The 13,809-nt window shown below is 33.3% G+C and overlaps 4 protein-coding genes across 4 annotated transcripts; 2 read left to right on the top strand and 2 right to left on the bottom strand.

Moving 5' to 3' along the window:
• Nucleotides 1–801: 801 nt before the first annotated feature.
• On the bottom strand, nt 802–4,181 carry Tsp_01109 (putative HEAT repeat-containing domain protein). Its single transcript, XM_003376860.1, has 10 exons — nt 4,157–4,181; nt 3,908–4,107; nt 3,773–3,859; nt 3,078–3,212; nt 2,869–3,018; nt 2,033–2,194; nt 1,634–1,774; nt 1,161–1,568; nt 976–1,095; nt 802–912 (listed from the first exon to the last, which is right to left on the bottom strand). The coding sequence occupies exons 1-10, from the start codon at nt 4,179–4,181 to the stop codon at nt 802–804; spliced, it is 1,539 nt and encodes a 512-aa protein (XP_003376908.1).
• A 2,118-nt stretch (nt 4,182–6,299) lies between these two features.
• Tsp_01110 (heat shock protein Hsp-12.2) lies at nt 6,300–6,841 on the top strand. Its single transcript, XM_003376859.1, has 3 exons — nt 6,300–6,321; nt 6,375–6,490; nt 6,551–6,841. Exons 1-3 carry the CDS (start codon nt 6,300–6,302, stop codon nt 6,839–6,841), a joined length of 429 nt encoding a protein of 142 aa, XP_003376907.1.
• A 2,391-nt stretch (nt 6,842–9,232) lies between these two features.
• Tsp_01111 (nucleolar MIF4G domain-containing protein 1) lies at nt 9,233–10,362 on the top strand. Its single transcript, XM_003376858.1, is given in 3 exon segments — nt 9,233–9,256; nt 9,274–9,479; nt 9,558–10,362. 3 exon segments carry the CDS (start codon nt 9,233–9,235, stop codon nt 10,360–10,362), a joined length of 1,035 nt encoding a protein of 344 aa, XP_003376906.1.
• A 127-nt stretch (nt 10,363–10,489) lies between these two features.
• Tsp_01112 (peptidase, M24 family) lies at nt 10,490–13,561 on the bottom strand. The gene is made up of 12 exons (XM_003376857.1): nt 13,381–13,561; nt 12,925–13,122; nt 12,712–12,858; nt 12,476–12,656; nt 12,130–12,418; nt 11,783–12,051; nt 11,563–11,693; nt 11,120–11,224; nt 10,976–11,050; nt 10,832–10,908; nt 10,658–10,774; nt 10,490–10,606 (listed from the first exon to the last, which is right to left on the bottom strand). The coding sequence occupies exons 1-12, from the start codon at nt 13,559–13,561 to the stop codon at nt 10,490–10,492; spliced, it is 1,887 nt and encodes a 628-aa protein (XP_003376905.1).
• Nucleotides 13,562–13,809: the final 248 nt, after the last annotated feature.

Below are 13,809 nucleotides of genomic sequence, written 5' to 3'. Positions count from 1 at the left end.
ATAAAACATCTTAATTAAAAAAAAACAAAATTGAACAGTTCAAAAAACGGTTGCCACAATTTTCCCCCCTCATTTTGACAAAGATTGCCGAAGAGATGGAAAAATTAGAAAAAACAAATTAAACCTTGGCTTACTTTTCAACCGGAAATTGAAATGTGTCGTTGGCGTGGCAAAGTTGACAAACAATGAATTAAAACTGTAAACCTCATTCAAGTGTTCGACGACCAACAGATTACGGTATGTTCGTTTCACTTTCCAGGAATGCAGGTACGGTACAATTTTACCAACACTTTGGCGTTCAGGTGGACCAGGACATTTTACCACAGTTCAAAAAACTACCTGTACACAATTTCTATGATCAAACCAATAAAGCAGATCAATATTGCGCTATTTTTACAAATTTTCAATCCCATTACTGATAAAAAAGTTTATTTGATAAAAATTCAAATATACATTTGAAAAATGTATTTCAAAATATACCCATACAAGCATATAAATTTGTAAATCAAATTTTCAAATAAATCAAAACTAATGTATTTGTTTATTATTATTTTCTATTGAATTTGTACAATTTTTACTTTTTATTTCTATTATTTGTACCAAACAAAAGGCAGCATTAATATTATCATAAATTGTACATTTATAATAATAAATAAATAAACAATGAAAACAACTGCTGAACACTGTACACACGATAAAACAATTATATTACATCACATACAAAACTAAATGATGGAAACAGTTATTATTTCTCATTAAGAATAAGAAGATTTAATTTCAAATATAACTGTTGCAGAAAAATTATTGAAAAGCTCTTTCCTCTTCACATAACATAGCTATGTGTTCCCAAGTTGACAGAGATTTGTAGTGACGAATCGCACAATCCACAAGTTGTTTTTGGGTTTCTGTTAACTAAAATTTGAGAAACAAATAAAATATTACACACACACACACACAGACACATATTGAACTCACCGTGATGAGGTTACAAAGAGAATCACTCTTTTCCAAATAAATATCAACGATTGTTCGAAGAGCAAAATCTCGAATTCTTTCATCTGAATCATTTAAACATTCTGCTAACATGTAGAAAGCCTGTGAATAGTAAAAATAAATCTCAATATATCTACATAAATCTGTATAATTTTATCAATGTATACCTGTACAGCAGCGTCTGATTTTCCGTAAGCCCAAGCTGGAATTAGAATACGAATTTGATAAATATATTCCGCCTTTTCTATGCCAGTTGCATATTTCAACTTATTGACAATTTCGAGGAAAATGTGAAACGGTGATGAAATTGAATAAATCTGACGCATAATTTTTCGAACATTTTTCCGAATTTCTTCATCTTCTCTACCAAACAATGAAAGTATATGCGGTATTGCGGAACAAATATCCTCGAATTGTAACTTCTGATTGCGATCAATATGAAATTGGACGAGAAATTGAATAAACTGCAAAACTTGAGAAAAAAGATTTTCACTGTTCGAGTACATATTCCAAACACAGTATTTGAAAAATAAATCGCTAGAATTGAAAGCTGCCGCTTCATTCTTCACACAAGACTAAACAATTCAAAATAAATCACTGCTTCACTTTCTGAAACAAATACAACACAATACTAACTAACTTCGTAAAGCGCTACCAATCCTTTAACTCGTTCTGCCAAATCTTTGTGAAACAATCGCGAATACAACGATACTGATACTATTCGCATAAATTCTTCTGCTAATTGTTTGATCACATCCGATTCAGTGCTTAAAAATACACCCTAAAATACATTGGTTAAATTCAAAGAAAAAAACAGCAACACAAATAAATTATAATAAAATAAAACATCTTGCCGGAGAATATCGCCATTGGCCCAAACGATTTTTTCGACAGGACGACATTAAAGTATCACTTTCAGTTTCAGAAGAGATGCTCATTGAGCTCTAAAAATTATAAATTAATTAAAACAACAATTCTGAAATAATAATAATAATAGTAATAATACACTAAAAGTATTCTGAAAACTCGTTTTTGTTACAGGTATAACATCCGATGATACCACATCTCTGCTTGCTGTCGTTTCCACTTGCTGTTGTTCTTCAGCTATCTGCTTCGGAAAAGGATTTCTGGTTTCAATAGTTATTTTTTCCTTCACTTCCTTTGAAAACGCTTTTTCATTAGATTCTGCATTCTGAATTTCCTGCATATTTAATTCAAAACTTAAAATTTAATACCAACGAAAAAACCCAATGTTCAGTCGGCTCTCAACATTCGCGGATTTCAAAACTTCCAAAAAACTAAATCTTATTTTCAGACTCATTGTTTATGTATACTGTGCATCTACAGGATCAGTGCAAAGTTGTTTCCGCCTATGAGATTCCACCGTATAACAATAGTGATAACGCCTTATCCAAACTGGGAGGCTAAATAACCGCTACTAATGCTAATATGAAAAAGATAAAAACATTAGGGTGAAGGGAAAGGAAGCGCTGCAAACGGGAGGTTGGTTTACGGCAGCATCCATCCCGCAATTCCAAATCCAGTGTTTTTAAAAAAAGATGCGCCGGGCAGTCCACCCACTTCTGACAAGCTTGCATGCAAGAACACATTCACAATTTAAACTGTCATGCAGTCAACTAAATGAATAGAAAAATAAATGGAGAATAAATATTTAGCATAAAAATCGGTAGATGTTCTGCAATATCCCATGCAGCTTTCAGGCAATTTCGTAGGATTGTAAGGCATCAGCGGAGTGCATGAATAGAAGCGGCAAGTATTCGCGGAAGTTTGACATTCGCGATTCTGCTGGAACGCGCTGACCGCGAATGTTGAGGGCAGACTGTGCAACTAAAAATTTCAGATTTATTATTATACCTTATTTTCCAACTCTTTTGATGTTGATTTAATAATCTGAACTTCTTTCTGTTGAACATCAACTTGAACTGGCTTCTCTTCTTCAACCTGAACTGATTCTTTGTTTTCCTCATTGATCGATGCTAAAAATGCATTAGCATGCTCTCTTATCTAAAATATCAGTTGATAATCTTTCAATCACATGAAACAATAATTCACAAACAATTTACCCGCAACAGTTTCATTTTGTCTATATTATTATTGCCCACAGAAACTTCTAAAGTTTGTTCTCCTCCAACTGCCAGCGCAATTCCTAAAGCTTTCATTCCAGCATCTCTAGTATCCGAATCTCTGCTGTTAGCTATCTAAATTTACAAAAGTGTGACATTTAAACATAACGCAAAATGAAACATACAAAAATTAACAAACTATTTCAACTAAATCCATATGTAAAACAATACCGAAAAAAGATACTGCAATGCTTCTTTTATTTGCTGGTTGGAAAACATAAACGGTTCCAAATGAGCAAAAAATCTTGACAGAATCAAAGCAGTATGAAGTTGAACTGGAGGATATTTTGAAGATAAAGCATTGTAAATATTCGTGGCCAAAATTTCAAAACCACACTAAAATCCACAAACTAATAATATTCACAGTTAAAATAATACGCAATTTAAATTAAAATTTACAATTTCTAAAAGTGTTTCCACCAACTCCACCATAGCTGAGGATACTACAGACTTTTTAACTTTCAGTTTCAACAAAGCCGATTCTGCAATCTGAAGGAATAATAAACACTTAATTTCGTCATTTTAAACGAAATTTAGAACATATAAATAAAAAAATGTAAACAACACAAATCATTACATATATATATATATATATATAATATAAGCCATAAACTTGCCTGTGATGAATATCTAACAATACGTTTTTTCAAGCCTCGAACTAAATATTTCATGCAATTGGCAGCCAAAACAATAATTGAATTATTGCATCCTTTACACATTTGCTAAATTTATAGATTTAAGAAGAACAATAATAAAACTGAATAACAAACTTCATCAAGAATGGATATTAAACTGCCATATTGTGCATTTCCATCAAGAATGGGCGTAATTTGCAGCTGTTGCAACAAAATTTCCAAAGCTTTCTGCCGTTCATTTCTGTCGGATGATTGAATTAAATCCATAAAATCAGGTGGCAATTTATTAAATATATTTGTAGCTGTAGAGGCGGATTCCACTTTTTGCTTTGATTCTAAAAATATTTGCATATATATTGCTTAAAAAAACAAATAATAGCTTACCTTTATGGACTTTAGTCACAATCATTGCAAAAATTTTCAAATACACTAATATAAACTAAAATAAATATTCTAAATTTTCAAAATTTTTACACATGCTTCCCATTTAGATATAATATTCACATAACAGCTTTAAAATGCCAAACTCTGTACAAATGCATTAATGATGACAATTTGAGTAATACTATGAAGAAAAAGAACAAGCATGATTTCTGACAATGAAAAAAATTATAATTATAGACCTTACTTTGAAAAACAATTATATGAAATTTATTCAACAATTATAATTATTGTTTTTGAAAAATACTCAAATTACATAAAAACAAGAACTTTCAAATGAATTGAAATTCTACAGTATAAAATACTCAAGCACAAATGCCAAAACAAATGTCAAAAAATTTTACAAAACTAGATTATTGAAATAAAAATTAACGAGCTCATTTATTGTTTTAAAATACAGATAAAACGAAAATAATAAATAAAATTAAATAAAAATATGCAGATATCGATATTTAAAAATTTTATGGGAAATATTGATAAATTGTAAATTACTGAAATAATTTAAGTAACCTTATAAGAGCCAATTAAAAATAATTAATAAAATAATAAATTTAGGAATTTTCAAAGCAGAATATTTTAAAATAAATACACAAATTTAAAATGCAGCGATGCAATGAACTTTAACATCACTATTTTAAAATTTACAGTAATAAGTTTATTTAGTAAGGAATTGCGGTGCTCTTTAAGAATATATACCAAAGTACGTGATCATTATCATGAGTAAAGATGAAGATAATGGTAGCAAAACTGAAAACAAATCGGGTGAATTTCAATATTTAAGTGGTCATTATTATTTAATATTTTTTAGAAGAAGTTTCACTTGAGGAAGCTATGCAGCATAAACTGGAGAAGTATGAAAAAATGTTCAAAGATAGATACAGCGAAAAAGACAGCACGTTTGAAAAGGCAACGTTTCCTCCTGCACTTGTCGTAGTTGGTTATCGTATGCGGCATTTTAACCGTGATCGAAACCGTTTTCCTAGAGATCGTTTTCGCAGAGACCATTTTGCTCAAGACCGTTTTCATAGAGACCATTTTGCTCGAGACCGTTCTCCCTTAGATCGTTTCTAACAATGCCCATGAACATAATCATAACAATTCATACTGGTTTTGTGACAGCATATTTACTTTTTATTTCAGAAAAGAAATAAATTAAGGTAGGAATTAAGGTGTTAGCTGAACTACGTAATTTGTCATTAGTAAGCTTGAAAGCTCAATAAATTCAATAGGTAATTGACAATAAGTTAATTTAGCGCAAATATTAAACAGAATGCATTGCAAATTATCACATCCACTATTACAGTAAGTACAATGTACAGTACAGTAATTTAAAAATGAAGACAAATATGATGTAAAATGTTATCAAGAGAATTACATAAATTGTTTGTTGACAAAAAGTATACCATTTTTGAATAAATATCTGTTGGAAAAATTAAAAACTTAAAAGTCAAAAAGCGATGAAATTCTTTAAAAATACAAAATTAAGCAAAACTATGAACTAATTAAAACTGCACTCATTGTTCAAGAACAGCAATGTTGAATTGCAATTTTCGAATGTAAAATGCATGTGTGTGCTTTTTTTTGAATATAAAATTACCTTGTGAAGTTCTGAATGGTGAAAATATGACAACAATAGGAAAATTAATTAAGTTATGCTTGATGTTGACATGATTGTTTGAAAGTAAATCAAGTCGAAGATTAATTCAGTGATAATGTTGTTGATTTTGAAAAATGTTAATCCTAGCCTTAAGTATGATATAGTTTGCAATGAATGGTTAATTGGCAGCGTGTAGCTGAAAAGTGGACAACAGGCGCGCCAATTTCTAGAATATTAGATTATGGCGATCGAATGTCGCCTTGATGACTGGCTTTTCCGTTTCAAATGTTGCGCAATCAGCTACGGACCAATTTCATCTGAGAATCCGTATTCAGAGTTGAATGGCCAATCAGCGTTCAACTTTCGAACAAACTTACACATCTGGCTTCACCAAAAGACGAAATTTTCTCAACATTAAATTTCTTCTGCAGCTAATTGTCAGTTGGAAAATTTGAAAACTTCCACTCTGCTGCATTTTCTCTGTCCACGATGGCGGTCGATTCGATAAACAGTAAAAACTATTGCCCCGGATGGAAATGTGCTAATTATTTATTTGTTTTACAGACGACTGTTTCTTCTGGTATTGGCCATTGAACAAAGAAGGCTTGGCAAAGTGTAATTTTTCAGAAGATAAATTTGAAGTGGAACTTGCCTGCGCATCAGTTTGTGAAAATCGAATGGTTTGTTCATTTAAATTAACTTTAGTTTAATTTTTATCCCAATTGACACTTATTTCTCAGATGGAAATCAAAAGCTCTGAACGCAAGAACAGTCTCACCGTTGGTTTGTGTCCAATCAAAAGCGAACTGAAGCATATCTGGGAAGTAACCGTACAAACGTTGCATACTCTGCAGCTGGTGATTGTGGAATTGAAGCAAGAGATGAGGGACAGATCGCCGGCTTTTCGTAAAAGTCGAACAATTCGAAAATCGTACCGTTTGCCTGACGAATACGACATCGAAACTTTGAACGCGCGTTATTGTCAAACACGAGAAGCGGTGGTTGTCGAAGCTAGGAAGAAATCCAAATGAACTGATTTACTATTTCAGCTTCAATCCCACACTTCTACCCAAAAAAGAAAATCCTTCGTTTGGCATCCTATTCGTATTTTTTTGCATAATAATTGTCATTTAAATAAATTTACACGTAGCTGATCAGTTTGTAGTTGGTTTTATATAAATTTTCATCTGAAGCAGCTGCTGAAGTTTAAATTGTTTGCTTAATTCGCTGAACGCTGCTGCTGCTGCCGTTCAGTGAACGACAAAATTCATAATTCATCGCTGAGCATTTGCAATTAACTGACTTGGCCGGCCGTTTGCATTAGCATGTTTGCTTGCAATGAGAAAATTGAGAAATGTTGGAAGAGATATAGAAAAAAAAAGAAATTCCCACAATTGCAATGTTCGCAATTAATCACAAACGTTTTATCAAGCGTCGTGCAAGCTGCTAGAAAGTATCAATTTTCAACTGCAACGAGCAGAAGAATTTTGATGGATATCAAAAATTTTTTTTTGTTTAACACTAATAATAAAACTTTTTTTTAGAAATAAAACTGTAATTCAACTAATAATTAATTCATTTTGTTATTTCAAACAAATGCATTCTCATTGTCAAATTGAAAATAATTATGCATCAATAAAAAGTGTTGCTCGACAATTTTGATGCATGATTCATTAAAAATTAATGATCAAGGTGAAATTTAAGAGAACAATTTTGCAAAAGTGATGTTTTCCTGTTTTGCATGATTAGCATTCCGAATAATAAGTGTAAATTCTGCTCAAAGTAAGTTAAAAATAACTACAACAGAATGCTCGTTCATTAGATTGGAAAGATTGCATAAAGTAAAAAATATGCTTGCAAATTCATCTAGCAACGCTCTGCACCAAACAACGTTCACATTTAACGAGTCAGATGCAAAATGTTTGCTTTTGTAAACAATTTTAAGCTATTTACTTGAACATCAATTAAATTGATAATTTTGTTTTCATTTGCAAATACATAAATGTGCACATAACATCGGAACTAATGAGTTGAATTGAAAAATTAATTTCACTTCAAATCAATGCTTTGTGGGGCGTTGAAATAACCAACTCGAAATTAATAACCAGTAAATTGTTGCAAAAATGCAAAATTAAAAAATGCGATTAATTTCAACGTCATCCGGCACTACCAGGCTCTCGAATTGTTGAATTTTCGTTTATTTTTTTTGTTTTCAAAAATTAATAACAAAAAATCCATAGCATTCAGTTTTATAAATTTTTTTATTCCATTTGGTAGAATTAATTAATTGCTGAAGACTTGTGAAATTCATTCGTCGACGTGTTCAACGTGTTCGTATTTTTGCCAACATGATAAAAGCTTGAAACTCGGGCATTTCAACATTTTTCAGTAAAGCAAAAATTTTTTCTTCCCATGACACGACAAGGAAGAATATTCATATTTCACTTTCAACGTAGCAAAATTTGCAAATTTCATTTTTGAAAAATTTTACCATTGCACAACCATGTAGTAGTCAAATTGTAGTATCTATCCACTTGTTGTTGTTTTCAAAAGTTTCATTTGAGCATATGAATTTTCAAAAACTATCCTGCGTCGAGAGGTGGATTTTATTTGTTTTTTTTTTTAAATATTGATTAAACAGAATCGCACTTTATTAAAAAAATACATGTTGTTAATTATGTATAATTTAAATTGCTTTCGAGTGAAATATTTCCATTGAATTGTTAATTGTGAAATTCAACTCCCAAATTGTAAAAACTAAATTTATATCTAAATTAAAAAAATTTTTTCATCCGTTGTAATAACTTTTCAAATAATTTTTACAAACAGATTAACAAGTGGAAATGGATTTCGTTTCAAAATGATTAATGGAATGGTTAATTTTCAAAAAATTGGAAATGAATGAGGGGTAAAAAATATTTTTTCACAAAATGAAATGCTTATTCATTATGATATATTATTCAATAAAATGAATCATCATCATGTTAATTCATATCAACCTTGTTGTATGATTGTTTTCAAACTGACATTTCAAATTCTTCTCAATTATGAGTGAATAGAAATTTGTCAATTTTTTTAATGTTGGTTTAAATTGGTAGTAGTCAAGTTTACAATATCAGCTACAACTGCAAATTATAATTTAATTTTACTACATGTAAAATTTAAATTTATGAAAATAAGTTTGTTTTTTTTTAAATCATATCGATTTCTCAATTCTCTGCTGCTTGCTGCTTGTCCAACGACAAAAGCTGTGAACAAGCGATCGAATTCGGTTTGATGCAGACGGTTACCATGGCGACAGAACTGCCAATTTCACACACAGTTGTCGTTGTCTAGTAGTGGGTTTGTTGGTGTGCTTTTTATTGTCTTTTCGTCCTTCTGACATGAAGCTTGATTGTCGCTGAGAGAGAGAGAGAGAGAATATGGAATTCGGCTCAAAAGCCGATGTTAATCTGCTCGGCAGCGGCTACATGTGCATGTTCATCGTTTGCGCATTTTCGGTGAACGTTCTGCTCGTGTTTGCAATAGTTTCGGACCAGAAGCTTCGCCAGTCGATTTTCCATCTCAACATCTTGCACATCTGCTTGATACTGCTGTTGGACGTGACCGTCGCCCAAGTGTTCGGACTTTACACGGCAACGACGAATGCCGTTTGGATCGACAGTCTCTGTTCAATTGGAATAATTTCGTACCTGGTCATCAATATCCAACTATTCCTAGGGATTACTGTACTGGTTACTGAACGAGCTGTGGCGCTGGTGGACCCGACAGTTTACAGTCGACGAGTGACGCGGGCAAGATTTTTCACCATACTGACACTGTGTTGCGTGATGTCGGCCGGCTTTTCGTTGGCGTCGTTGTGGAATCCGTCGTCGAGCTTGATTCTACCGTTCGGCTCGTGCAATTTGGAAAACTCCCCCCTCCAAGCGACCGAATCGTTGCTTTTCATAAACAGCTTGATCGTCATTTGCTACTGCTTGCCTTTGGTGACAATTTTCTTGTCGCTGGCGGTGATCCTCTACCGCGCCCACCAGTACAGGGTACGCAACCGTTGGTCGGCGTTGTTCACCACCACCGATCCGTTGAAGCAAGATCTCCAACTCGCGCTGTACGCTTTTCACGTTTTTCTGCTTTACCTGTTCGTCCAAGGTCCGTCGGCACTGCTGGATATCGTTCTGTACTTGTTCAACTACGGCCAGTCGAAAAACGAACTGTCGGATTTGACAATACTGCTCAACGATTATCGCATCGTGCTATTTTCCATTCGATCCCAATTTGCACTCTTCTTCCCAATTATCACTTTCTCGAGCTGTGCTGCGATACGTCATCGACTGGCATCGATGGCACTTTGCAGAACACTTTGCCTTACCTCATCCCGAACCTGACCACACGCATTAATTATAATTTTTTTCCAACTTGTGCCAATGAGAAAAATAAACAGCCAACCTTTGAAACTTGGATAAATCTTTTTATTTTTCTTACAACAAAGAAATCAAATTTGTATTGCCATCAAAAATCGCATGCTTTTTTGTCACCAAAAATAAATAAATAAATGCTAAAAATATCACCCCTCCCCACCATCAATCAATAGCATAATAACCTTGGAAATATGAGGAAGATTTAGAATAGATACATAAAAAAAGCACAATGTATTCAAATGCTCATTTACTAGTATAATATTAGAATGGCCTGGTTTCTTCATGTAACCATTTCACAGCATCGACGTCACCGCTGTGCATCAAACCATCACTGACACTTTCCAAACATTTCGCGTGATATTCATTAAGCCATTGAATCTGAAATCAACCATTGACAAATATGCCCATTTGGGCAAGAAAATTAAAAACTGCCACATCCAAATTCACCTCTTCATCGGTCATCATTTCGCGTACAATCATCTTCTTCTGAATCGGTACCAAAGTCAACGGCTCAAAGCGCAAATATTTCTTATTCTCATAATTGAACTAAAATATGCAAATATCTGCAATCAGAAAACTACACACAATCAATAAAAAGCGAACCTCTGTTTCCGCAGGCACCACTACATATGCATTTTCTATACGGATTCCAAAATTTTCATTTTCATAATACCCTGGCTCTGTGCAATATGTCAATATTTCTGTGTACGTTCAACGTGAAAGAAAAAGACAATTTTATTATTATACCTATAGTTAGTATCATATTTTCCAAAATGCCTTCACAATTCCAACTACCCAAAGATGGACCAAAACCGGAAGGACCTGAAAAAATTGATGAATAAAATACCGTTTTATAAAAAACAAAAAATTCCCCAAAACAACAACACCAACCTTCGTGAACACACAAGTGATGACCAATACCGTGTCCTGTTCCATGGGGATAATCCAAACCTTGTTTCCAAAGAAAAGTTCGAGACAATGCATCAATACGTGCTCCTAAAACGAAAGTTTACGTCACAAGTGTTTCAATCATCACCTCTTCATTTAACAAACGCAACCATAAAAAGTGCAACAATTACTACTGCTCAATATATATGCGGCGATTCTACAAATACTGATTTATTTTCAAATTTATCTCAGTTAAAAAAGTAAACATTTCAATCCAAATCAAACTCTAATAAGTTTGAAATATCTCATAGCAATTATTGAAAAATGCTTATCATTTTCTATGATGACAGCAAATGAATAGAAAATGGAATAAAACTATTGGAAATGGTTTGTTTGTTAATCTCAAATTTCATATTTAAATATTTTTAGGAATAAGTAAAATTTACCAATACAGCCTTCTGGAAAAACCATCCGAGCCAATGCAATGTGACCTTTCAAAACCATCGTATAACAACGACGCTGATGTTCCGTGCATTCACTGAACATGAACGTTCTTGTAGTATCTGTTGTCCCATCGCTTGATTAAAAAGAAAAAATTTAAATCGACAATGGCAATTCACAATAATCCATACTAACAATAATTCAAAAAAAAGTCAATCGACTTACATATATTGACCACCTGAATCGATCAAATAAAGGTTCTTATCATTGAGCAGCCGGTTGCTTTGCTCTGATGGACTGTAGTGAATGATCGACGCATTGGAACCAAAAGCGGAAATGGTCTTAAAACTGGGACCCTTGTAATCATGTTGCATAGAACGGAACTGTTCAAATTTGGCGCTTGCATCCAATTCGGTAATTTCTTGATTTTTGAAAAACATGATCTGCTTTTCCAACCAGCCGAAAAACATACAATGCGCAACGGCATCTTTAATCTGCATGAAAAAGCAGACGTTCAAAAAAGAACCCCAAAAAAAGAGCCAAACTACACACACATGTATACATATACTTACGTGAGCATTTCTCATTCCTCTCACTTCGGATTTATTTTTCACCGCTTTCAAAAGCAAAATTGGAGACTGAGCAGTGTAGCGATTGCTTTCTGGCACCAACGAACACAAAGCGTGGCTTGTACCTTGGGGAAGCCAAATACGCAGCGAACTGTCATCCTTGTCCACCAAACAGTTCGTCATATAATCACTGATCGCGTCGTAATGGAAACAATTTACACGCAGTGAACTGTTGTTCATCAAAAATTTATCCAAAATCGTCTTCGCTATTTTACCTTCATCAATAAATAAGCTGCAAGCAAAAAATTGTATATTTCAGATGAACATTTTTTTTCATTCAAAAAATTACCTCACAGCATCTTCATTGCTTATTACGACGTAGGCGAAAAAGACAGGATTGTAAGGAATGTCTGAACCTCGCAAATTGAGTAGCCATGCAATTTCGTCCAACGCAGACAATACCAAATGCTGAACACGGTTTTTGGCCATTATGGAACAAACGTCGGATATTTTCTGCTCCCAAGAACGGCCTATCACAAAAATTAAGAAATAAAAAAGCCAAAAAACAAAAAAAAATTATCTTACCAGTGTGAAAAGTTGGCAGAAAATATACCATTCCCCCTGTTCTTAGCGGTCGATCTTCTCCCCAGACAATATCCACCAAATTGGTCGCCACTTCTTTCAATTCGATCTTATGATCGCTCAACTTTTTCTTACATCTTGTGAACGCTTCTGCAAAAAATGACCACTGTAAAGCACTACACGCCAAATAAATTCGCATTCATCTTTTTTATCCACCTTCCGTAAGCAAAAATGGATCGACGCCGACAAACGACCCAGCTGGCAATACGTTAGCTAACCATTGTTCAATTTCTGGAGTCTCTGGCAATCCTTCTTTCATCAAAATCCAATCGTCGCCGAGTTCTTTCGATGCTTGGAGATGATAAATGCCCACCGTCCACAATGCCGCTTGTTTGTCCGTAATCACAGCCGTTCCTCAAATCAAATCATGCTTTCACTTGTGATTATAATAAAATTATTGATATATAATATTACATCATCGGTACGAAATACGAAAGTAAAAGTTGAAAAGTTTAATAAAAACATCAAATAATCAACACACGAGAAAAAGTTCAACAGTTCCAACAAATCATGCACACTATCTACTTTCTTCAAAAACGTTTACATTCTTTTTTACAAAAAATGATTTTCTATATTAAACAGCTTTTGAAACAATTTAATGCTTTTGCCTACCTCGAGATCCTGTGAAACCTGATATGAACGCAATACGACGATCACAATCGGCAGTGTATTCAGAAAAATGCGCATCATTCGATGAAATTATGTACGCACTGATTTCATGCATGGCGTATACTTTACTCTTCATTATTGCTCGCAATTTTTCAAGCAGTCTAGTAGTCTGTCTTTTCGCCATCTATAATACACTTTTCTCCAATAAACCAATTTATCAATACAAATACAAATCAGAAACAACTATTTCTACAACAAAACTTCATGGCAGCCTTTATATCATCGTTCTATCGCGCATTTTGATCGCATCGATGATTTAAAATAAAAAAACAATTAACAGTTATGATTGCAAAAGATATATTTATGGTAACATTTATAAACGGAAAGTATTTACTGAACTATAAGCACTGTTCAGACGAAATATTCAAATTC

The sequence above is a fragment of the Trichinella spiralis genome, assembly GCF_000181795.1.
Source record: "Trichinella spiralis strain ISS 195 chromosome Unknown Scfld4, whole genome shotgun sequence".
Lineage (NCBI taxonomy): Eukaryota > Metazoa > Nematoda > Enoplea > Trichinellida > Trichinellidae > Trichinella > Trichinella spiralis.
Note: the sequence above shows the minus strand (reverse complement) of the source record. Positions and strands in the feature narration are given on the sequence as shown.

Excerpts from the sequence above, each read along its gene's own strand:
- Tsp_01109 (XM_003376860.1), bottom strand. The coding sequence starts at position 4,181 with ATGATTGTGACTAAAGTCCATAAAG. Across the intron at positions 2,195-2,868 it reads CAAAAGAGTTGGAAAATAAG|GAAATTCAGAATGCAGAATC; the intron begins GTATAATAATAA and ends TTAAATATGCAG. Across the intron at positions 1,569-1,633 it reads GATTGGTAGCGCTTTACGAA|TCTTGTGTGAAGAATGAAGC; the intron begins GTTAGTTAGTAT and ends TGAATTGTTTAG.
- Tsp_01110 (XM_003376859.1), top strand. The coding sequence starts at position 6,300 with ATGGCGGTCGATTCGATAAACA. Across the intron at positions 6,322-6,374 it reads GGCGGTCGATTCGATAAACA|ACGACTGTTTCTTCTGGTAT; the intron begins GTAAAAACTATT and ends TTTGTTTTACAG. Across the intron at positions 6,491-6,550 it reads CAGTTTGTGAAAATCGAATG|ATGGAAATCAAAAGCTCTGA; the intron begins GTTTGTTCATTT and ends CTTATTTCTCAG.
- Tsp_01111 (XM_003376858.1), top strand. The coding sequence starts at position 9,233 with ATGGAATTCGGCTCAAAAGCCGAT. Across the intron at positions 9,480-9,557 it reads CGTTTGGATCGACAGTCTCT|CTGTGGCGCTGGTGGACCCG; the intron begins GTTCAATTGGAA and ends TTACTGAACGAG.
- Tsp_01112 (XM_003376857.1), bottom strand. The coding sequence starts at position 13,561 with ATGGCGAAAAGACAGACTACTAGACTGCTTGAAAAATTGCGAGCAATA. Across the intron at positions 12,657-12,711 it reads TCTGCCAACTTTTCACACTG|GCCGTTCTTGGGAGCAGAAA; the intron begins GTAAGATAATTT and ends TTTTTGTGATAG. Across the intron at positions 12,419-12,475 it reads AGCAATGAAGATGCTGTGAG|CTTATTTATTGATGAAGGTA; the intron begins GTAATTTTTTGA and ends TTTTGCTTGCAG.